At 38.0% G+C, this 25,290-nt stretch overlaps 5 protein-coding genes across 12 annotated transcripts in view; 2 read left to right on the top strand and 3 right to left on the bottom strand.

The window, feature by feature from the left end:
* The window catches only part of LOC125780521 (zinc finger protein 239-like), a 115,594-nt gene extending 103,697 nt beyond the window's left edge, over positions 1-11,897 (top strand). Inside the window, exons 1-2 of one of the 2 annotated variants that reach the window (XM_049478130.1) lie at positions 8,286-8,345; positions 9,812-11,897. In XM_049478130.1, coding sequence (XP_049334087.1) covers positions 9,958-10,845 — 888 coding nt within the window. In that variant the 5' untranslated portion in view covers positions 8,286-8,345; positions 9,812-9,957 and the 3' untranslated portion in view covers positions 10,846-11,897. Of the gene's footprint in view, positions 1-8,285; positions 8,346-9,811 lie in introns of those variants that run through there. The other variant, XM_049478131.1, reaches the window with a different exon arrangement.
* Positions 1-25,290, bottom strand: part of LOC125801343 (zinc finger protein 239-like) — a 210,248-nt gene that overhangs the window by 130,217 nt on the left and 54,741 nt on the right. The window contains exon 1 of one of the 2 annotated variants that reach the window (XM_049477911.1): positions 21,078-21,187. The exons of the other annotated variant lie outside the window; for it this stretch is intronic. The gene's annotated coding sequence lies outside the window, so the exon portion shown is untranslated. Of the gene's footprint in view, positions 1-21,077; positions 21,188-25,290 lie in introns of those variants that run through there. 2 annotated transcript variants of the gene reach the window in all.
* LOC125801126 (uncharacterized) overlaps positions 1-25,290 on the bottom strand; it is a 101,347-nt gene that overhangs the window by 71,373 nt on the left and 4,684 nt on the right. The window lies entirely within an intron of this gene.
* LOC125801449 (zinc finger protein 239-like) overlaps positions 8,286-25,290 on the top strand; it is a 155,456-nt gene continuing 138,451 nt past the window's right edge. The window contains exon 1 of the mRNA XM_049478204.1: positions 8,286-8,345. The gene's annotated coding sequence lies outside the window, so the exon portion shown is untranslated. The remainder of the gene's footprint in view (positions 8,346-25,290) is intronic.
* The window catches only part of LOC125801359 (zinc finger protein 484-like), a 126,855-nt gene continuing 116,299 nt past the window's right edge, over positions 14,735-25,290 (bottom strand). For 3 of the 6 annotated variants that reach the window (XM_049477956.1, XM_049477960.1, XM_049477957.1), the window contains exon 2: positions 14,735-16,158. In XM_049477956.1, coding sequence (XP_049333913.1) covers positions 15,025-15,993 — 969 coding nt within the window. In that variant the 5' untranslated portion in view covers positions 15,994-16,158 and the 3' untranslated portion in view covers positions 14,735-15,024. Of the gene's footprint in view, positions 19,533-20,494; positions 20,532-25,290 lie in introns of those variants that run through there. The other 3 variants (XM_049477959.1, XM_049477954.1, XM_049477958.1) reach the window with 3 other exon arrangements.

Here is a 25,290-nt window from a genome sequence, read left to right on the forward strand (position 1 = left end):
AGATGTGTTTAAGAGTCTTGTATGTAGTGTACTTTGACGCAATCGAAACGTTGTTGAATGAGTCACTCCCTCAATTCCTCTACTTGGTCACAGCCAGGCTGTGTGCTGCTGCTGCTGTGCTCTTGAGAAATCTTTTCTCTGCTGTGGCCAGGCCAGGCCCGTGCTGCGGGGGCTCTGCTACCCCTCCTTCCTGCTGCGGGCCTCCATCTGGGTCAGACGATTCAGCTGCTGTGCTCACCTCTCCCTCTGGCTCTCTAAGCGATCTCTGTTGTTGCACAGCTGTAGAACCCTCGCCTGTCAGTTGATCTGCATACGTTGTTCTCTCAGTCACCTGGAAAGGCCCAATCCAGCCAGGCTCGTTCCCCTTTCGTGCGCAATGGCGGAGTAACCCTCACTCTGTGTCTGGACTGGTCCACCTGTGCACCACGTTCTCCTTCTCCCCCTGTGTAAACAGATCTGAAACGAGACTTTTATATTCATTATAATCATGTTTAAGGTTCTCTTATTCATTTTGGAAGTCTTTTAAGGCGTCCTCCGTGTCTCCTTCCTGCAAGTTAAAATACATGGTTAAAATACATTTATCACACTTGACTTGAGCTCTAATTTCCCCTTGGAAGTTAATTATTTCATATTTAAATTTTGTCTGTGCACAGATTTCAGCCCAATTTTTGTTTTCTTACCTTCAGTTGTCCTGATTTTCAGTTATACTCAATCATGATTTTTACTGTCAAATGTGCTTTAAATACCTAACATTTAGTAATTTTCAATTTTAAATTAATACATTTAATTGTCAGCACCATTAATTACTGGCTTTTAGCTTCCTTTTGTTCACATCCCTTTCCCTTTTAGTGTAACTCCTTCCCTGTTGCTCTAACTAATCTCTTATATCCAAATTAGATCTTACAAACACTTCCAATTTGCACGACCAAGTTTACCACCAGACACACACTATGTCTCATGCATGCACACACGCTCAAACTCAAACACTTCCACTTCCACTCTCACAAACACTACCAAAGCCAAAGAACACACCTCAACTCTGCAGCATCATTGTACAGACCATATTTTACTGCTTCACAGCACAAAACTGCTGCTTTAAATGCACCTGCTGTTAAACCTACCACTGAAAGCTTCTCATATTGTATTGGTAACACTATATAGATAATAGATAAGAAACAAACACTTGGAAATACATCTAATCATGTTTTTTATATATAGCTCCATGCAAAGTTTTAATGATCCGCTGCTCTATTCTCCCATTCATCTCCACACTGATTGATAGAATATCAGGGCCCAAAGTTTTAAACTCTGCACAAACTACACATAATGTGGCTTCTGTCTCAGGAATGGTTCCATATTGATGTACTGAGCTTTCTTGGGTTACTTTTGCTTGGACTTTAGAATCACCGCTTGTGGCTATATTATTTTACCTGCCACTTTAATTTTCTGCAGTGTGCTATTTATTAAGTAATTATATTTCTGACTTTTTCAATTCCCAAGATTTTATAAAGCCTTGATTTCTAGATTTAGTTGATTTTATTAAGTGCTTTAAGAATTTGGATAAGTGGAACGTGATTATTTTTCTCTGTATCAATCGTTCCATTACAGACAATAATATTATCAATATTAATAAACACAGATGTTATGCTTTGCTTTGTCCACGTTATTATAGCAAATAAATCCGAACAATGCTTTACATTTACTTTTCAATATTTTCAATATGTATTTATGCATATACAATGCCAAGCAGATTGCTTTTCACAATTATCAACAATACATATATTTCCTTAAACAATTTATCAAATCTCACTTACTGTTTCCCTTGCTCCAAAAGTGACTCACATGTTGAATAGTGAAAGTTCAATTTTGTGATTTCTAAGTTTCTTATTTCTTCTTTTTAAATTAGGATTGAGTGTGTCTTAAAGTTAAGACTGTTACAACATTGCTGAAAGTAATTGCTCATCTGCATAGAGGTTGTTTTAAAACCAAACTTTAAAAGATAAACAAGCTAAAAGTTTAAAAAAAATGCTCTATATCTATAAAATAATTATTGGGCAAATAATGGTGGCAATAATGATCATCTATCTACCTCTCCCCCTTTTTCTGAAACAGAATTTCTGTTTCAGAGAACTTGACACAAAATTGCTTCACCCTCTTTACTGTCCATTTGGCCGGTCTGCCCTGCCCAGGCCTCCACTGACACACACCCCATCACTTCATTCATCCACTCACTCTCCCCCTGGGCTGCGCTTCCCTTCCACGATGTTTTCTCCGTTTTCTCCGTTTTCTTTTAAAATGCATGTGGTGGTCAGATCGAGACTGTGCCTGCCTTAGGTTGTCCCGTTGTAGTACGTTGGGATCTTACCCGTCTTTGGCTAACCAGCCTATCCCACTGAACCTCACACAGCGTAGCAGCACAGTTTTATCAACATTCAGTGCCGTAGTGTTCCTGCAGGGTACAGCTAGGGAACGCAAACCCAGGTGTGTCGTACTGTCATAAATTCACACTCTGGTGTTGACCGTGAAAGCCTGTGCACGGCACCAAGTACCCATGGTTTATTATAGATTATTACTGTATACATATTTCATTTATTACCATCATTATCACCTTTTCTCTCCCACTGAATTTAGCTTAAATTATTTGCTTTGATGACACTGCTCTGGAATAGACCCAAAAGAGTGCATGTCAATGAATAATTATTCAGATTTTGCATCTGTACCTTAAAGGTGTACCACAAGGTTAAGTTTTGGTCCAGTTTTATTTAATATATACATAAATTACATTGCTGGCTCTGCTGCTCAGACTGCAAACTTTACCACTATGCAGATGAAACAATTTTATATTGCTTAGCTGATTTTGTTCATGCTACAGCCAGAAAATTATGGATTTGCTTTATAGGTGGCATTGTATAAGCATGAAAACTAAATTTATGCTGTTTTCCAGATCTCGTTTTAGTCTAATTTAATACTATACAGAAAGAAAGTAAAGCAAGTTCGTCATTGCAGAAAGTAAAGCATATTGAAAGCAAAATAGAAAGCTCATTTTTTCAATACATTTGATTATGTCTCCTTATCAGAAAAATACCAAATTCCCTGTAGCTTGAAATAGATGCAACACTGCGTTTCCTTAAAAAAAAAAATAATAATAATAAAAATAAGGTCTGTCCTCACTGTTTTCTGAAATCTACTATCGCTCTTAAGATAATCAAAACATTAGCATAGACGGATATACATGAGATCATAGAGAAATTAGATATTACATCTGTCTTATATAAGTCTCATTCAGCTAGGACTGAACTGAGATCAGTCTGAATAAGAAACGAACAGTAAGATAACCAACTGATCACCTGATAGAAAAAGCTGTGTTTGGAATGGCTCACTCATTAATTCATTCACTATTCACTATGTAGCATTTTTCTATTTATTGAACTGGTTATTTAAGAATCAAACAAGAAACCATATTTATTTGTCCTGCTCTGAGGACATCTTACACCAGTACTGCATGGCATAGTATATTTGGAATTTCTAGCATACATCTTCTGTACAATATTATTATAATATAATGTAATTAATAGTGAACTATATGGGGAAAAAATATACTGCTGAGTTTCGACAAAGCATTGTAAAAATGGCCAATCCAAATTGCTTAGTATTTCTGCTATAGGAAACGATTCCGACACTGCCACACACCTTTATTATTTTCATTATTAGCTTCGCTTATAGAATATAGAGTTAGACACATGTCCCTGTTAGGTTAGGGCCCCAAGATATAGTCCAATACCCAAAATTAAGCTAATTATTTTCCTCAATTCTGACTCCCCTTTTTCTTTTTTCTTTTTATTTTGTATTTGTGTTGCTAACCAACCCCATAATCCCTTTATTAAATTCTCTAAATTCTCTAATTATCTATCCAGTCACACACCTTCTCTGACATTATTCAACAACTTAATTATTTATATTAACACTTCCCCAACCTCGCTTACATTAAAGTATACTTAACTCATGATTGGGTATTCACATTTTCACATGTTCATTTTAGAACTGTCGTATAACGTATGCATATTTATATTATATTATATTTCTATTTCACATTAGTCACTGTCATAATAGATGTCATTGCACTTTACTCTGTTAATTATTTAATTATTTATGACCATTAGTAATATCTACTGCACTGCTCCGTTTACAGATAGATCCTAACCTTGTATAGTTAGGTTTCTTATATCCTTATATTTTCTTATATATATATCTATCTATCTACCCATACAAAAGCCTTTTCCCCCTGTTCACCTCTGTCCCCCATTTTCACTGTGTATTACTCTATTTCCCTACTGAACTTATGTTCTATTTTCTATGATATCTCACAAGCGTTAATTCACAAATAACCAACCTCTCAGTCTAAAACCAATAGGCTGAACCAACTCCACCTACTTCACCTTGGACTCCTCCCCTGCAGTGGGACTCATCCATTCCTATTTCGTTGACACACAAGAGTTCGTACACTCAACCAATCACACTGCTCACAGGACGCACTCTGTCTCACACACACTCTTTAATTCGCTGCCACACAAGATACACATTTTCTGTTTCTCTCACAGGAAAACTGGACACGCACACTTTTAATCCCTGTAACAGACACTCGTAGACCCTTTTCTTTGTCTCTCTGTCAGTCGCACATACACAATCACAAAGTCAGACACACTCAGTTCCTGGAATAAGCACACATACACACGCATACCCTCTCACACTTATTGGCCACAGACTCACTTCCCTCAAACTTATAGTTTATACGGCTATGTATACCCCTTTTTATTTGTTTTCTTTTACCCCAGAGAAGACACGAATAAGCCATGCACACAAGCAGTGGGTCGCTGCCCACCCGCGAGATACCGCTCCCGGTCCGCCTTCGATTATACCTAAGGACCCCCGTTCACACTTTTAAACTACTCATTTATTTTAAACTAACACTCACGCGCTAATGAAGGCTTTCCATATGGTCCCAGTCACGCTTCTTAAAGCCCGCAACTTTCAACATGAAACGCCCAATATATGAACCCGATCTTTTGTCAATTATTTCTATCTGTATTAATAACAAATCATTAATCTATGGGAATACAGCCCCCTGCCTGGCAAGGCACACCTGTTATCCAATGCTAGAATTGTCATCATTTACATCTGCATTAAGAACAAATCCTTACAACCACCGTATCATACCAGAACTATTATTTATACAACTAGTAGAAGTTCATAATAGTTACAGCACCTACTAATAATACCAAATGTCTAGAGCAGCAACAGTATCTGCTTATATTATTATTATGATTATTATATATTTTTATTTATTCATTTATTGACTTTCTATTATATTTTATTTTATTTGTTTTTTATTTGTTTTTGTTATTTTCTGAACCTCATTTATGTACTTTTTATGATATTTTATTTTATTTGTTTTTTATTTGTTTTTGTTATTTTCTGAACCAATTCACGAGCGGATCAATCTCGAGGTAGGCTTACACCTGGCCGTTATCCGAACATCTCGTCAGAAGCCGGGGGGACACGCCAGCGTCCAATCCTTAAAACCAGAGGAGACCCTTGTCTCAACTCACCTATATATAAAACCAGAGGAGACCCTTGTCTCAACTCCTGAGGAGACCCTTGTCTCAATTCACCTATGTACAAAAGACGAGTAAAATACATTGGTATGCTTACTGCTCCCTCCGGACAGCAGCCCGACAGCCGCTCCACTCAAATTTGAAATAGCCAATATGCAGAATTTGATTAAACCGGCTCTGCTTACCTGTGTTTTTAAGTTCGGCCGTGAGTGGATCAGTGCCGGATGCTGTCCTTCGTCAGACTCGTTCAGAGGTCGGGGTCACCAAATTGTTGTAGAAAAGAAAATGAAAGGTGGGCTACTCCCACCTCTCGTCCGGGGTACAACTCCCCTGCGTGTTCGTTTGATAGAGAGAGTCAGACAGTGGAGTGAAGTTGAAAGCAAACCAAGTATTTATTACAAAGTACTGAATACTCAGGAGAACCCACACATGAAAGACCGTCTAACAGCCGTCCCAGCATAAGTTCTGACCCCCCTCTGATCTGACTCCATGTTTTATACCCAAAATGACGTAAGCCTGTTGATGAGGCGTTGTTAAAATCATCTCATGTTAGCATGCACGTGTTAGTACTGAAGTTTCACGTGTCTGACTGGACCACTAGTGTTTGACCTTGACTGTATTCTTCCAGAATGGAACCTCATGGCACTATCTGTGTGAGTGCGTCACCCCCCGCTTTGAAGTAGAGTTTTTTTAGGGAGGCACTCACTCACCAAAAGGCTGCTTTGATCTAATAGCCTTTTTAGCCCCGTACCAGTCGAATTGATGACCGTTAGTTAGGGTCATGCAGTCAACAAAATTCTTCAAGCCTGAGCTACATCTCATATGTTATATGTTAATGTGTTAGTAAATGTATCATGTGGGTTAATTTGTCATAATAAAGTCTGTGTTAGTCACATGCCATATCAAACAATGTTTTACTATATGTGTAAAGGATATATTGTGATTATTGGTTAATCTTTTATATCAATGCGTGTAAAATACACTGTGAGTAATAAAAATGATCAGATACAATGTGAGTATTGGTTATGCATATTGAATACAAGGTTTCACACAATGATTATGTCATTACAGATACTAAGATAAGTAATCATAACTGAAAGATATTTGTCAATCAACCCAAAGTATAATAAACAGTTACTCTTTAGCCTTGACTGTGTTCTTCCAGAATGGAACATCGTGGCACTATCTGTGTGAGTGTGCGTCACCCCCCTCTTTGAAGCCGCTGCAGGTTCCCCCACACACAGAAGGCCGCTTTGATCTAAAAGCCTCCTCTGTAGAAATGTAGTCTCGTACCGAGTGTACCAGTCGAGTTGATGGCCGTTAGTTAGGGTCATGCAGTGAACGAAATGCTTCAAGCATGAGCTACACAAGTCACACAATAGATTTCATATGTTATATGTTAATGTGTTAGTGGCGCGTGGTTAGTACGCCATATAATAAATCCTATGTGTTAGTAAATGCCTTATGTATCATGTGGGTTAATTTGTCATATAATAGAGTCTGTGTTAGTCACATGCCTGATCAAGCAATGTTTTAAAGAATATATATTGTGGTTATTGGTTAATCTTCTTATATAAATGTGTGTAAAATACACTGTGAGTAATAAAAATGATCAAATACAATGTGAGTATTGGTTAATGCATATAAAATACAAGGTTTCACACAATGATTATGTAATTATAGATACTAAGATAAGTAATCATAATTGAAAGATATTTGTCAATACACCCAAGGTATAATAAACAGTTACTCTTCAGTGTCTAGCCATAATAAGAGAAAGTGAGCAGCTAGCCATAGCTCACTTTATCTCAGTCCTAGGCTGTATTCGAAATGGCATACTACTATACTGCATATTGCACTAGTATGTACTGCATACTACACACCGCCCAGTATGTAGTATTCAGTAATGCAACACTTTTGATTGTAGTACCCTACACTCTCCCGTGACACACCAGTCAGTGCTCTGAAGTGCTCAGAATTCCTCAGAGTGAGTTGTAAACAGAAAGAACATGAAAAATGTCCTACCTTTTCATTATCAAGACTAACGAGATCTGCATACTGTCCAGAACTGCAATTGCTGCTTTAATTTTAGAGTTCAGTGTAAGTGCAGTTAACCCAATTCTAACAACCATTTAGCAGCAGCCCCCACAACCCAAGTATGTTCCACTTATTTAAATATAATTTTCTATTTATTTTAATAGATTACTATTTTCATCTATGTAAGTACCAACAAGAAGAAAACATTTAAAGCCTCATTCATATTTACACCATCTCAACAATAAAAGAAATGAGACAAGTTGCATCACCGCAGAGATAATTATTAAAGCTTATAAACTGCAGTTTTAATCCATTTAAATGAGCTCTGGGTGTAACTCCAGCATCAGTAGCAGTAATGCTAGTAAATCTACTTAATACAAAACATTAGTTTTAGAAAATGGAAATATAGAGGTACGTTTTCTGTCCTATTTTAGTGAAATACTTTGTTCTACTTTGTAAAATTAAAGGAAAACTCCAGAGAAGTAGTTATACAGTGTTTTAAATGAGAGTTTTAGCTGTTTAGCTCCATTCAGCTCCATGCATTGAGGACTCCCTCGCGGGCTCCCTCTAGCGGTGATGGGGTATAATGTGATATAGCGGGGGAGGGGGCGGGGCTCCACATAACCCGGATGAGGCTGAGCTTCCGGGGTCTGTAGCTGGAGAGGAGGAAGAGCAGGATCAGCTGAACTACAGAAGGTACGGAGAAGTTTCTCTCTCTCTCTCTCTCTCTCTCTCTCTCTCTCTCTCTCTCTCTCTCTCTCTCTCTCTCTCTCTCTCTCTCTCTCTCTCTGTTCTACATTCACTCCTACACCCACATCAACACCACCTTCACCACCTTCAGCATCTGCAGCATTTACACCACCAGCACTGGATCTTCTCCTAGCTCTGCTCAGCAGTCTGCAGTAGGGGGTCGTGGAGCTGGGGATGGGGGGGCTTTACAGATCATACACAGGATAACGGAACCTCACACTCCTGCCCCCCCCTCCCCCACATCACTAATACACACCTGAGATAAATCAGTTCTGTGGAAATTCCTTTTTAAGTTTGTGTGATCAGTCTCTACACATTTCTTAGTTACACTAATTTAGTTTAGTTTAGTTAATTTTCCTTTACTTATTCCGGTTCCACCACAACAGATGCTGGTAACTCATGTGACTCTCCCGCCAAAATAAAAGTCCACTTGTAAAATATTAAATGTAAGAATGAAAGATTTAGTGATTATAGTGAGGAAAAGTTCAGGCAAGAAGAGGAATTTCACAAGTAACATTTATTAGCTTACTGATTTAACAGAAAACTTGCTACTTCACTGTAATAACAAACACAAATATTAGCAAATTACAACATCTTTAGCCCCGCTGTTTTTAAGAAATCCCAGTTAAACCATTACTGTGGAATACAGTCTCCAGCTGCTCTTTTGCTGATACTTTAATAATGATGATAATAATAATAATAATAACAAAAACATGAATTTGATAATAATAAGAAGAAGAAGAATCACACTTTGAGCAACTTGACAAAAATACACAATTAAACATTTGTGTAAGAGGTTAAAAAGACTACAAAAATAATTGAAAAAGGACTACATAAAATAATATGAATTCTTACAAATTGTTATGATTGTGTTAACCTTTAGTAAACAAAAGAGACTCTTATATTTTACACTCCTGTTGGAGGTTGGTTGATGTGTTGTAACAGTAAAAAGGTCATTATTTTGCTGTGATTTTATTTTGAACTACAATTCCCTGCACCAACAAGACAACTGCATCGGATCAACATTTCCAAAAAACACATCTTGAACTCAGGAGCGCATATCACTGTTAGCCTGAAGCCAGTGTGGTGGAAAATAATGAACTGTTATCAGGAGTTGTTAAAAAAAAATCAGGTTTGTGAAGCATTGATTTGGATTAATGTATTTGGTTAATGTGTGGAAACTTTTATAAATTGGTTTAAAGGAAAAAGCTTTGGACATCATCTGTCGTGATGAAGAACAAATCAAGCATCGGCAATGTGATTTGAACCAATGTGTGTCGTTTTTTCGGCACACGCCTCAAAGCTTCAGATTAAAGGGTAACATCACTCACTTAGAATGACTTAGAATCTCTTTAGTTAATTGACCTGCTTTTATTTTAATATTCAATGGCATTTTTCTTTGTTTTTTCCAGAAATTAAAATATTTTCCTGAAATTCATCACCAACAACCAGGATATTTAACTAAGAGCAAAGTTAAACTGCTGAAAGAGGTGAAGCAGAAGCCATCCTGAAGAATCTCCAGAACACGCAGAAATTGTTTGCTACATTTAAAAGACAAATGAAGCCAAGTCCCGACATGGAGAAACATCAGCACTCTGTCAAGAGTTTTACTAAACAGAGTAATCTCAAAAAACACCAGCGCATTCACACAGGAGAGAAACCGTATCACTGCTCAGACTGTGGGAAGAGTTTTAATCAACAGAGTAATCTCAAAAGTCACCAGCGCATTCACACAGGAGAGAAACCGTATCACTGCTCAGACTGTGGGAAGAGTTTTAATCTACAGAGTAATCTCAAAAGTCACCAGCGCATTCACACAGGAGAGAAACCGCATTACTGCTCAGACTGTGGGAAGACTTTTACTCAACAGAGTGATCTCAAACGACACCAGCGCATTCACACAGGAGAGAAACCGTATTACTGCTCAGACTGTGGGAAGAGTTTTAATCAACAGAGTCATTTTAAAAATCACCAGCGCATTCACACAGGAGAGAAACCGTATTACTGTTTCGACTGTGGGAAAAGTTTTACTAAACAGAGTAATCTCAAAATACACCAGCGCATTCACACAGGAGAGAAACCGTATCACTGCTCAGACTGTGGGAAGAGTTTTAATCTACAGAGTAATCTCAAAAGTCACCAGCGCATTCACACAGGAGAGAAACCGTATTACTGCTTAGACTGTGGGAAGAGTTTTACTGTGCAGAGTAATCTCAAAAGTCACCAGCGCATTCACACAGGAGAGAAACCGCATTACTGCTCAGACTGTGGGAAGACTTTTACTCAACAGAGTGATCTCAAACGACACCAGCGCATTCACACAAGAGAGAAACCGTATCACTGCTCAGAGTGTGGGCAGAGTTTTAATCAACAGAGTCATTTAAAAAAACACCAGCGCATTCACACAGGAGAGAAAACTATCCCAAATTTGTCCCACGGCAATTAAAAGTGCAAATCGTAAATCTTTCAGACAGAACACCTTATCCTACACAAATGTTTTACCTTGTCATTTGGGATACGTTCCACCAGAAACAAACATGAACTGAATTTAACAATGGATTTTACAGGTTCAGCAAAATGAATTTTATCCAGGGATGATGTTTATTGAATTCCATGTTATGTTTTCTTGTATGTTTGATATTCCAGGACATTCTTCGTGAGACACAGCTCAGTTTTTAGGGTAGTTACGTTATGAGTTTAGTTCTGAAGAAGGGAAGGTCGTTTAAGTTAGAGTGAGGGCACTGCCAGTGCTTGCACCAGATGTTAGGTTAGCATAACTTAGTCTTTAAAATTCAGATGTTGTAGTCGTTAGTAGTAGAGTAGGATTCTTAGCTTGCATCCAAGCGTTTTGGATCAAATCTTAAGTGCTTATGCTTAGAAGGTTTTAAAAGCATTTAATCGCTTTTCTAGTATATGCAGATTTAATTATTTCCATTAATTTCCAGTATCTCTGTTTTCACTCTGTAAAAGCCGTGCTTAGTTTCCCAAGCTTAGCATAGTTTAGCTTAATGCTAATAACCACCAGGCCCATCCATATAAAAAGGAGAAGGGGAAAACACCAACTTAGCCACTCCAGAGAGAGTGATCACAAAAGTGAGACCCAGAGCTACAGAGAGACGACACTGTGCCGGGTACTGTCATGTAGACCAGAGAGGAGCATCCAGACCCGCAGAGAGACCAAAAAATCCTTTCCAGAGGTTAAATAAAACACTCCAGCTGTAGTTCCCATACTGAAATCAACCCAAATCAGGCTTGTGTAGCGCAGTAAGGTTGCAGACTCATTCACTCCCTCTGCTGGTGTTCTCATTGGTCTATGGTTCAGTCTGATTAAAAATCTGTTACCAAAGAGGGATATAGAGGTATATTTGGTTGTTGTGTTACTCAAGCTATATACTCTTATCCTTTTCTTATTGGATGTCATATCTTGCTTAATGTTTTTTTTTTTGTGATTTTCAAAGTTTCTAAGAACATTCAAATTATTTAGTTTCCTCTTCTTTTTTTCCATTTTTTTCTATTATGTTTGTATTGCTTCACCTCTACATTTACTTATATGCCTGTGTTTAAACAAAAAAAAACTTTTATATTGAAATATCCGCCCAAGAAATGGTTGATAACCTCACTGTGACCCTGATGGATCTTCAGAATGTCTTATGTTATTATTGTGTAAGTACTAACAGGCACCCAAATGAGAATTCCAATAATGGACTTGGGTAAAGTAAAAAAAACATCCGGTTACTGCCAGCCTACCGAGATACAGAGCTTTTAGCAGATGCTCCCAACAGGTTTACAATGCTAGTAAGTTAGTAATCTCTATTTGTATAGCACTTTTCCAGAGCAACTCACAAAGTGTTTTTACAGATTACAGCAGTGGTGTGCAGTAAGGCCCTTCTAATTATAGTTATTGTAAACTATGAGCATATATTTTATGAATTAACTAAAATAAAAAACAGCAACTAAATAAAAGCATTAGTCAGTGTTTTTCAGTGGCTATGGGACTCTTATCTGACTGACAGCAGTTCTAACCAATCAAAGCTTTTTAAAATGACTTCTGCCTGTCTGTCTGAGTGACCCTTCTACTGATTTTGTGAAGGTTGTAGTAATGAGTCTTTAGCAAAGTCGCAGGACAATCTAACCAATCAGATTCATGATTTTCACTACGGGGGTGGGGCCATGGCTGTCAAACCCCTTTTCAGTGTTCTGATGGAAGGGGCTATGCGTTGCTTAGTGTAAAATAGTGTTCAATAGTTAGCTAACTATAATGGAACTGCAACGGTAAATGAGACAAATATTATGTCATATCACATTAAAAAAAAACTTTTTAAAGGCTGCCCTTCAATGTGAAACTTATTCACAGTAATAGGCTGCCTGACTGGTGAGTTTTTGTGTGTACTTAATGTTTTGGCTGACCTGGCGTCTTGTAGGCATACAAATGAGTGACATTGCCTGTCCCTGACCACCTCTGTTTGCCTAGTCCTGTAAATAAACCTGTTTACTAATCAGCGCTCGTATCCTCGGGTCCTGGTATTCGTCACACATTTACTCCTTATATTAAATAATCAATGCTTCACTTTGTGATGGTCACCATGCCTATTCAAAATTTACCATGCAAGTTAACACTGTTCAAAATTGTAATTAAAAAATTAAATTAACTAACATTTAGTTAGGTTAGCTAACATTTACTTTATTTCAGTGTGGAATGTTTTAGCTAGCTAGGTTAGCTAATGTTACCTACTTTATTTCAGTGTGTAATGTTTCAGCTAGCAACTTTAGGTAATTTGAACTACTTTATTTCAGTGTGGAATCTTTATAGCTAGCTAGGTTAGCTAATATTAACTACTTTATTTCAGTGTGGAATGTTTTAGCTAGCTAGGTTAGCTAATATTAATTACTTTATTTCAGTGTGTACTGTTTCAGCTAGCTACTTTAGGTAGTTTTAACAATTTATTTCAGTGTGGGATGTTTTAGCTAGCTAGGGTAGCTAATGTTAACTTTATTTCAAAGTGAAAAGATTTAGCTAGCTACATTAGCTAATGTTAACTACTTTATTTCAGTGTGTAATGTTTCAGCTAGCTACTTTAGGTAATTTTAACTACTTTGTTTACATGTGGAATGTTTTAGCTAGCTAGATTAGCTAACGTTAACTACTTTATTTCAGAGTGCAAAGATTAAGCCAGCTAGGTTAGCTAATGTTAACTACTGTATTTCAGTGTGGAATACTTTAGTTATCTACTTTAGCTAACGTTAACTACTTTATTTCAGAGTGGAAACACTTCAATATTTAATATAATTCGCAAGATGAGTTTTTACTCTAACAAATTTTATAAGTTTAACAGTTGTCAGTAAAACTGAATTAAAATAATAAGCAATCTAAACGTCATTTTTTAAGTAAGTGTAGCGCCATCTTGTTCCAGCGCTGAAAGTGACGTCTCGAGGTTGGTTCTCCAACGCCTTACATATAAATAACTATTAGCCTACACTGGTTCCTTAATGGATAATAAAAGCCAAACCAAAAATAGATGCAAAGAGGGCACCTTTGTATTGCCCCTGGGTGTAGCAATACTGGGTGTAGTATAATTTTATAGGGTTAGCCGCAATGCTAGAGTTAGTAGCAAGCATTTTCTACACAAAGACTATGGAGGAGAGGGTTGTTGAGTCAGGAGCATTAATTTAGTTGTTCGCTGGACAAATAAGCTGAAGTCCGAGGCTTTTTTCCTCCTTTTTAATTTTAACTCTGAACAGCTGGGATGTACAGACCGTCCGACTGGAGTTACTATAAAAGCAGCAGCTGTGAGCTGCATGGAATGAGCCAAACGACACACAGCTGACAGTTAACAGATAACAAAGCTAGCATTAGCTACTTAGCCTGCTAAGTTAGTTAGCTAAATAGCTAATGCTAGCCTTGTTAAGATAGCTAGCCAATGCTAGCTTACACTAGCTAAATGAAGCTAGCTACCCAGCAAGCCTTTTAACTTACAAACTGAACGGTTTATCAACAATCAGTCTTAATGAACTCTGGACTTTACATGCTACATATTTAAATGTATATAAACAGGCTAGTTTATGGGATGGCAATACCTGCTGTTGACGGGCTGCAGGGTTTCTGCACGGACCTCACACAGAGAGAGAATAGACACCTCCAAAAATTCTGGCTCTCAGACAAGCATCTGAAAAGTTCTGCTCAGGGTTCTGCAGGGAAGATCTCTGAGCAAATGGTCCACGTTAGCCTCCTGACAGCATATACACTCGGTTGCAGTCGGCACGTAAGTGCAGTGACCGCATCTGCACTTGGTAAAGTTAGTGTTACGAACACGAAATGATGACCAATGAGTCAGAGCTTAGAATATAAAATGTATGAAAGTTTACTGGAAAAATAGTTTCAGCATTACATATATATATAAATATATATTAGAAAAGAGTAAAAGTACATCAACGAGAGAATGTCCTGGAATATCAAACGTACGAGAAAACATAACATTAATTTCAATAAACATCATCTGGATCAGATTCATTTTACTGAATCTGTAAAATCCGTTGTTAAATTCAGTTCATGTTTGTTTCTGGTGGAACGTGTCCCAAGTGACAAAGTGAAACATTTGTGTAGGATAAGGTGTTCTGTCTGAAAGATTTACGATTTGCGCTTTTTATTGCCGTGGAACAAATTTGGGACAGTTTTCTCTCCTGTGTGAATGCGCTGATGATTTTTAAGTTGACTCTGTGTAGCAAAACTCTTCCCACAGTCTGAGCAGTAATAAGGTTTCTCTCCTGTGTGAATGCGCTGGTGTTTTTTAAGATCACTCTGGGTAGTAAAACTCTTCCCACAGTCTGAGCAGTAATATGGTTTTACTCCTGTGTGAATGCGCTGGTGTCGTTTGAGATGACTCTGTTGATTAAAACTCTTCCCACAGTCTGAGCAGTGATACGGTTTCTCTCCTGTGTGAATGCGCTGATGCAGTTTGAGAGTCCCCAGTCGATTAAAGCTCTTCCCGCAGTCTGAGCAGTGATACGGTTTCTCTCCTGTGTGAATGCGTTGGTGTTTTTTGAGATAACTTTGGGTAGTAAAACTCCTCCCACAGTCTGAGCAACGATACGGTTTCTCTCCTGTGTGAATGCGCTGGTGTGTTTTGAGAGTACTCTGTTGATTAAAACTCTTCCCACAGTCTGAGCAGTAATATGGTTTCTCTCCTGTGTGAATGCGCTGGTGTTGTTTAAGTTCACTTTGAGTAGTAAAAATCTTCCCACAGTCTGAGCAGTGATACGGTTTCTCTCCTGTGTGAATGCGCTGGTGCAGTTTGAGATGACCCTGTTGATTAAAACTCTTCCCACAGTCTGAGCAGTGGTACGGTTTCTCTCCTGTGTGAATGCGCTGATGTGTTTTGAGAGTACTTTGTTGATTAAAATTCTTCCCACAGTCTGAGCAGTGATACAGTTTCTCTCCTGTGTGAATGCGCTGGTGGATTTTTAGAGTACTCTGTTCAGTAAAACTCTTCCCACAGTCTGAGCAGTAATACGGTATCTCTCCTGTGTGAATGCGCTGATGTTTTTTGAGATCACTCTGTTTAGTAAAACTCTTGACAGAGTGCTGATGTTTCTCCATGTCGGGACTTGGCTTTATTTGTCTGTTAAATGTAGCAAACTATTTTTGTGTGTTCTCCAGATTCTTCAGGATTGCTTGTGCTTCCCCTCTTTCAGCAGTTTAACTTTGATCTTTTGATAAATATCCTGGTTGTTGGTGGTGAATTTCAGGAGAATATTTTCATTTCTGGAAAAGACAAAAATGCCAGTGAATATTAAAATAAAAGCAAGTCATTTAACGGAACAGAACTGCCTAAATCAGTTAAACCATAGACTGTATATAGCTGGACAGAGCATCATTTCTCAAAAGTGAAGCCACCACAGGCCGGGCGCCCCCTGCTGTTCGGCTGCAGAAAGCTGTGTAACTCCACCCATCCCCATGGGTTTCAATGGCAAAACAGACAACTCTCAATCACGTTTTTTTTTTCTAGTATACTGTAATAGGCTCTATGCACGTAAGACTTCCGCCTTCATCTATACCGGCATTTTCATTTCCGGTTAGCTATAAGTGCATTGTAAACAATGGCATTTTACATACAGTGTTTGCATCATTGCATTTTGTTAAGATATAAGATGCGGTCCAATCCGAAGACAGCTGCCTAGGTAGTCATTGCCTTCAAAGGCAATGACTCCCTTGTTCGGCAGCATTTTCACCCATAAAGAATATTATGAGGCAGCGCGTTCGGGACACGCTCTGGAGTCAGCATACCGCATCATGTCTAGCGCGCTGTGCTCGTGAGTTCTGTTTACTAATAACTAAAGTTATTAACCACTTACCTCAGGATAAATCTTAAAGCAACGGCAGATATTTCTTTTTACTCACCCAAATATTACAGATTAACTTTAATATTCCTGATTTACTTTAATTATACACTTTCCCTCACTTCAAACTCCGAGTATGGTCAGTTTTATTTATATATTTAATTTATTTTTGATTACCTGCTTTACAGAAATGCATGAGTAATGAAACCATAATATAACAAATATTTTATGTAAGCCATCAAAGCTAAATTAACAAACTAAGCTACGTGTCACACAGTTTTACCTTTTAGTTGCATAAATAAGAAACATAACATGTTTCATAAACTTCTTTATTTGCAAATAATTGTGACATTTACCCATACCCACTAGTTGAGATGTGATACTAAAATAAGCATAATGACACTAAAAACACAACAAGCAAAAAAACTTTATTAAATTCACAGAAAAAAACTCTACATAAAAGGAGCTAACGCTGCCTCCAGCCGGTCTGACCGGAGTTCATCTTTCCTGGCCCATGTTCATCCCTGTGAACAAAATAATCTGAATTAGAAACAGAGCTTACAGCGCTTAATTCCACTATTTACACATTAAATCACTTAGTTACACATTAATCCACAGTTACTCAATCTAACAGTTAAACTATTTACACATTAAATAACTTATACGTAACAGTGACTTAAAACAGTTAAAGGTTTTGTAATACTGGACGGCCGGGGTATCTTTGTTTCCTAGCGGGGGTTTCTTCAGCACTGCAGCCGCGTTTGGTACTCTGTAAGTCGGCTAGATGCGTGTTAGCTTACCCGGTAAATTAGCGCGATAAGCTAACGGTAGCTTCACCCGGTCAGGTCTTACATTACATAACGTACAGGCAACACTGGAAAACAACTTAAAAGAGTCTAAAACATACTAGTCTGATAAACACATGCAGCGGTGAGTGGGAATACAGGAGAAAATTACTTACATTTGTAGAGACACTCCCTGGCAGTGCCGGCTCCGTCCACCATGTATTTATCTGAGCGCTGGAGCGCTGATCTGGTGAAATTCATCATAAAGCATGCATCTCACGCTGCTTTCAGAATAGGGATAAAATAGGGCAGATCCCCATGTAGGAGCACAGGCTACCTTCCGATATAATATTGCATTTGCGTTCGCTATAAACTCCACATATCCTGTAGTACTCGCTGCTAAAAATGCAAACAGGAAGTAAGAGTGCCGGTATAAACCAAAGCGGAAATATGTCACTGCTGCTGATGCTTAGAGCCTATTCTACCTCCATTATTTAAATGCAACAGTAACCTCTGCTTATATTGTCAAAATTTTATATCCCCACAGAACTCGTTTTTTAAAACGTTATTCAGTTCTATTCAAAAAAGGTGTGGTTATTGTAAAAGGGCTGCTTATGGGCGGGACCAATAACAGACCGTCAGCTCCGCTCCGCCCCGCTCTGCAGTCTGTGACCGCGAGGCAGCCCTCAGGGGCGGGGTTATTCAAATGAGTAGGTTGCTATCCACAGTCTTTCTCCCTCCTCTGGTCACTATTGCGCAGAATCGGGTGTCAGGATCGCCAACATGGCGGAAGATTTTGGCTTCATTTTCATTGAATGAATGGGAACGGAGACACGGCTTCCATCTTTTTTTACAGTCTCTGAGTTAAACTATACAGATAAAACTACTGGGACATCTTCATATTTCCATAAAAAGGGGGGCGCTGGTGGTCTTCCAGCCACCTGTTTAGTGCCTTTATAAGGACTTCCCACTGTTCAGACACTCTTAATTCTGTTCTGGTCTCACTAGAAACTGAGAACTTAAAGAAAGAAAGAAATAAAGAAACGTGTGCCGAAAAAACAACATGCAGTGGTTTGAATCACTGTGCCGAAGCTTGATTCGTTCTACATTGATCATGTGACCAATGATGTCCGAAGCCTTTTCCTTTACACTAAATTATAAAATATTTCATGCATCTTAAACAATGACAGTAATTAGGGTTGGACGATGTCTCCTCAATGGGCAGATGACAATGTTTACAGTGAAACAACGCGATTGTCGATGATATTGTGGTGGGCGGAGGGGGGGTGCTGACAGAGCATTGACTGGTGTGTCACGGGAGCGTGTAGGGTACTACAATCAAAATAGTTGGAGTACCGAATACTACATACTGGGCAGTGTGTAGTATGCAGTACATACTAGTGCAGTATGCAGTATAGTTGTATGCCATTCCAAATACAGCCAGTGTTTAAAACTAAAGTTTTTTTTTAAACTTATAAATGCATGAAATAATGTAGATAATAAAATAAGTACAGTATAAAACATGCTGTCAGCAGCTGAAATAAATATTTTTTCTTTATAATGTTACTTCTGTTCAAACTTAAGTCACGTTGTTAGGCATATCTGTATATGTAACAAAATATTTTAAATAAAGGTAACATTAACAATTAGTTTACATCAGTCAACTGTGCTTACAACAGTAAGAAACACTGTAAAATTGTTAATTAATGCTTCAACTAGTTATTACATGACAAAAGTTTAGACATTATTCACCATTAAAATTCCTAAAAAACTCACGACTTAGTTAACAGGATCTACTACATTTTTAAACATTGGTAATTTAGTAATATGTGATGTCTTGTTTAGAGTCATTTAACAAATTTATGTCAGATATTGTGGACACATTTTTAGAAATCCACTTATTCTGATACATTTTACATCATAATGCCAAATATTTCTCAAGCCAAATGTAGCAGCTCGTCTGCTGCTCTAGTATGCTTGTTAAAGAGCAGACGGAGAGGCAGGTCTCATTCTCTCCTCCTGCCTTTATTCCCTCTACACATTTACACCAAAAAATAACCCAGCAGATTATTAAGTGTCTGCAACTGCATATACATCTCCTACATATCACCGACTCAATCCCGCACGTTCTGCCTGACCTGCGCAGCGCATCAATTAATTCATGCGTTGAGCTTTAAACGCGCAGATAAGCTGTAACTGGTGGATCAGCACAAAAATCACAGTGTGATTTATTACATTAAAACACAGAACATTTTCCTCTGCTGAACCTGAGAGAGCCCGAGAACAGCGGGGGGAATTCCCGCCAGCCCGAGTTCATGCATCGGGTCAGACAGGCTGGAGTTCAGGCTGGGGTTTAGGCTCATGTTGAGGCAGAAAATCTAAACTATAGTAGTCGGTTCAGCAGAACAAAACGTTGAGAAAGAACCACAACATACCTGCACATACACAAGAAAAATAATCCCAGTCGATTATTAAGCATCTGCAACTGGATATATATCTATAAAATATGAAACAGAAGTAAATACAGCACATGAACACACATTTTCAGGCTCAGTCACATGTAGTGTTTTGGCGCTGAAACGGCTGTACCTCAGAGCTGATAACCCGACCGGGGCAGAAATAATTAATTATTAGGCAAAATATGCTTCAATACCCGCTAAAAATGCACAGAAGAGTGACTAGAACTGATATAAGAGCTCATTTTTCCAGTAACTTTTCTCAAAAATACTTATATTTGCTTAAAACAGCCCTTTTTCACGGAGCTCCTCAGCTCTGTTTACCTCCTGTGCTGTATTCAAGCTCCTCTGGAGCTACGGGGGCCGCGGAGGGATAATTAATAATTAAAAACACGCGGTTCTCTTGTTGGTGCAGGGAATTGTAGTTCAAAATAGAATCACAGCAAAATAATGACCTTTTTACTGTTACAACACATCAAACAACCTCCAGCAAGAGAGAAAAAGAGAAACTTCTCCATACCTTCTGTAGTTCAGCTGATCTTCCTCCGGCGCTCCAGCTACAGACCCCGGAAGCTCAGCCTCATCCGGGTTATGTAGAGCCCCGCCCCCTCCCCCGCTATGTCACATTATACCACATGACCGCTAGAGGGAGCCCGCGAGGGAGTCCTCAATGCATGGAGCTGAATGGATCTAAACAGCTAAAACTCTAATTTAAATCACTGTATAACTACTTCTCTGGGGTTTTCCTTTAATTTTACAAAGTAGAACAAAGTATTTCACTAAAATAGGAAAGAAAACTTACCCCATTATTTCCATTTTCTAAAACTAATGTTTTTTATTTAGTAGATTTACTAGCATTACTGCTACTGATGCTGGAGTTACACACAGAGCTCATTTAAATGATTAAAACTGCAGTTTAAAAGCAGTTTTAATAATTATCTCTGCTGTGAAGAAACAGTTATAGTTGTTCTGTTTTGAGGAAACAAACAGCACTTACTAATTACTATGGAAAGGTCAGTGCCGTTGTGACATTGATTCAGGTAGAATTATTTTTTATCTAAATTTCATTTAAAATATTATGGTTACATTTTCTTTGCATTTACCTTCTTGATGTCCTGCAGGTTCTTGAAAAGGAGATCGTACTGCAGCAGATCTTGTTTGTTGCTCACCTTGTCTAAAGTCTTACTATTTATGTATTCTGAAAGCTTTCCATAAATTGAGATCAGCTCCTCCCTGTAAAATCACTCTCTGACATCACAATGGACCATCCTGATTTCTGTATAGAAGGGTACTTCACACCTGTAAAATATTCGAAATTCATATGCAGATTTCAGTATTAAACTAATTATTTGTTAAATAAAGAATGAATTGTTTAAGAGTTTATTTGTTAATAGGATGACAAAAACAACTTGGGGCGTCACTTGAAGTTTACCAATAACAGTGAGGGCGAAGTCCATCAGGTACAACTTTAGCATTTATTACATACACAGTGTTGCAAATATCAGTTTTAAACGAATTCGTTGTGAAAATGGCATGAATTTATGCAGTATTTTATGAGTGAGTTATCATTAATTCATGCACATAATACATCATCAGTCATCATGAATATACATGAAGTAAGCATGTCTCGTACATGTGTTAATGTATTAGTTCATGTAGTAATTAAGGTACACATTTAATTCAGTGACATGAGTTATTAATGATGTTGATTCAGCTCTTTATATTAGTCAGGGAAATTGAGGTAAAAACCAAAGGATCCGCCAACACCTCATATAACAAAAATATTCATATATATATACATACATATAGTCAAGTCAAGTAGTTTTATTGTCAATACTGCATATGTACAGGGCATACAGAGAATTGAAATTACGTTACTCTCCTTCCCAATTTTACAGCAGGTACAGATAATAGATATAATAAAAGAGAATGGGAGACACTATGAGTACAATACAGCAGGGACACAATAGACATACATGAGACAAAAACAAGGTGCAGTAGTGTGGGGAGAAATATATATATATATATATATATATATATATATATATATATATATATATATATATATATATATATGTGTGTGTGTGTGTGTGTGTGTGTGTGTGTATATATATATACACATTTTATTTAAAGAACCCTTGAATAACCATTGTTTTAATTTTTTACAACACAGTGGCATCTCCTGCACTGGTTACATAACCTGAACACTGAACAATGTAACACTGGGAGCAGACTGGAGGCGGATGTAAAAGCGGGAAAGACAGACTTTATTGAATAATAAGTAAACAAACAAACAAACAGGGGAATAATGAATAAGTAAATGTACATAAACAAACAGGGAAAACCAACACAGAGCTAAGTTAAACAGATAATAACAAAACAGGGCTAGGGATATATATACAAAGGATAAATATGTAAATATGTACAAAACAAGGAATATAAACAAACAAGAGATATAAACAAATAATACAAACTAAACAAAGAACTAGAAACGTGGAGAAGAGCTAATACGATACGTGGCAAAACTAAGCTAAGACGTGACGAGACAGACAACGTAGGAAGGTGCAAAGACCGACGGAATTACATAGACAACAGGGTACTATATATACTAACACAAAACAATGAACACCTGGGGAGACAGGTAACAAGGGCGGAGCTACAAATTACAGACACATAACGGAAAATTACTGAGACACACACTAGGACACGCTGAAACACAGGGGAACAGAGCGCGGCCGTGACAAACAACTGTTAACCGTCACAGGAGAAACAAAGACGCAGCTTTGTTAATTCTTATAAATGTCCAGCAAGGATCCCTCTTCTTTTTTGAGAATTGCAGTAGCAGTGGGCTCCTGTTCACAGGAAGCTCCTGCAAACTTTTTCAGAAGGTCCTTTGGTGGAAGAGTGTCTGCCTCCATCCAGAGAGAAAGTGTCACAGAGACCCCTCATCCTCAATGGTGACATCCCTCAGAGAGATGTCCTCTCCAGAGATAACAGTTCAGATAGAGCTCACCTAAAGAGAGAGAGAAAGAAAAAAACACTCACAAAACATGTTACCTGTTTACAGTCACAAGATTCAGCAAATTAACCTGAATATTTATTTTACACTAAAAATGTAAAGAGACCTATCTGCTTAGACAGGGATCAAACCTAGTCCTGGACTATATATTCATTTTAATGAAAAACCTTAATTCTAAATGCTGCGTAGTCCAAGAGTAGGCTTAATGTGAGGACTCACCGGCACCGCAGCCCTCCGACCACTAGGGGGAGGCCACGCTACACCTATTGATGACAGCTATGTGCAAGCTTTAAAAGCTGGGCTCAGATGCACCCCAGCCCAGAGTCTTAACACTCAAGTTGAGAGTGAGATCACGCCAGTTTGTTAAAAAGAAAAGAAAAGAAACTCTCCAGATATTCTCTCACAGTGAAGGCTGGACCTGTTCCTCCAGAGCAGTCAACTGTGTGTCTGTTTATCTCTTCCCAGAGAAACCTGTCGCCCTCTGTGCCTTTCCCCTTTTTTCCAGTGGTCTGTAGCCACCCTATATCTTTCTTTCCTTGCTGTCTTTTCCTCTCCACTCCCATCTCTGAGTGAGAGAGAAAAAACAAATAAATAAATAAAAGAGAGAAATAAAAATAAATACAAGACCAGAGACGTTCTCCCTCGTATAAACCCCCACCACTCTTTACTATTTCCAGTAGGTTGTTTACTTAGAATTTTGTTTGTTTGGACTTTCTTTGTTCTAATTTCCCGCCTACTCGTCCTACTCTGTTCTAAGGGCTACAACAAACACACATGCCATGGTGGCGCAGTGAGATTATACAGTACATTCAGCCCCTTCTCATGGCTCGCTGGGGTTCGAATCCACGTGATATTGTTGATATTGTTATTATTTTTTTATTTATTTTTTATTACGTTTGTTTTTCCCAGTGAAAAGCTTTGCATCATACAGAGCAGTGACCTCTGATGGTGGGTAAATGGTCTCCATGTCCAGCTTGACCTCAGTCCTCAGACACACTCAGTGCAGGTGTGTGGAAGAAACCTGAACCCTGTGCAAGAAACATTTTTGGCAGCTAAGGCGGTTCTTCCTTAATAGAAGCATTTTTAACGATGTATGTCTCGCCTTCTTTAAATAACTTCTTTAAAAGTGCTCCTTTAGATAGAACACTACATAAAAATGAGAAAACCTGGTCTAAAATAATAACAATAAAATGCATGATATAGCACTTAATCATAACACAAGTTTACAATTGGTCCGGACCTTGGCCTGTCGAAATTTTCTCTAACTGAACCATACTGAATTCTAATTAAATACCCCTGGCACAGAAGATGCTTCTGCTACTTTTAAATTGTATATCTGGCTGCATTTTGGCTCCAGTGGAAACAATAAACGGTAACAGAGTGACCAACAAGACACAAACCATATATAAATACTGTAAGTAAATCCTACACGTGACTGTTTCATAGGCAGCTACTAATCTCTTAGCTCTGTACTGTATATAAAAATGTTCTATCTATGTTTGCACTTCAAGCAGAGTCTTAATATAACTGGTTATGGTTATGCATAGTTAAATTACAAGAGAATTAGGAGAAAAAAAACACAAACCATAGTCTTAATATGACTTGTTGTGGTTTGCATTTATTCTTTGCACTATATAAGACCTATAAAAGTTTTTTTTTTACTTATTCTTATTTCTATTTCTTCTAAAATCAATGTGTGAGAGAAACCAGTCTGTTAAGTTTGCGTTCTATGATTTTGTCAAATAAAACTCAAATTTTCAAGCCATTTTTCATTTTTGACATTTTCTTTAATTTTTTTTTTGTTTTAAATCTCGTCTCGTTCTCGTGAACCCAGTATCGTGTCTCGTCATATTAGTGTCTCGTCACACCCCTACTGACGACTCAAAAAATTCGTGTAGTCTGAACCTGGCAAAACAGGAGCATGTTCAGTAAATATGTGCTACATGTTGGTCTGCGGGATGCGCTGGTAACCAAGGTAAGACCAAGGTAAATTCTGTTTTTTCTCTCATTAAATGTTACTAAAGCACATAAAAGATCACATTCTTAGTAAATTTATCTCTCACTCGCATTTAGTGAACAAGTTATCCATGAAATTCCCCACTGAGTATTCTATTCCACCTTAAATCTACCTTAAACGTGCAGCCGGAAAGCAGTTTCACTTTCTACTTTCTCTCATTCAATGTTACTAAAGTCTGCTACACATAAAAGATCACATTCTTAGTAAATTTATGTCTCACTCGCATTTAGACAACAAATACCCTTAAAAAGTTGCCACTGAGTAGTCTATTCCACCTTAA

The sequence above is a fragment of the Astyanax mexicanus genome, chromosome 4 (assembly GCF_023375975.1).
Source record: "Astyanax mexicanus isolate ESR-SI-001 chromosome 4, AstMex3_surface, whole genome shotgun sequence".
Lineage (NCBI taxonomy): Eukaryota > Metazoa > Chordata > Actinopteri > Characiformes > Acestrorhamphidae > Astyanax > Astyanax mexicanus.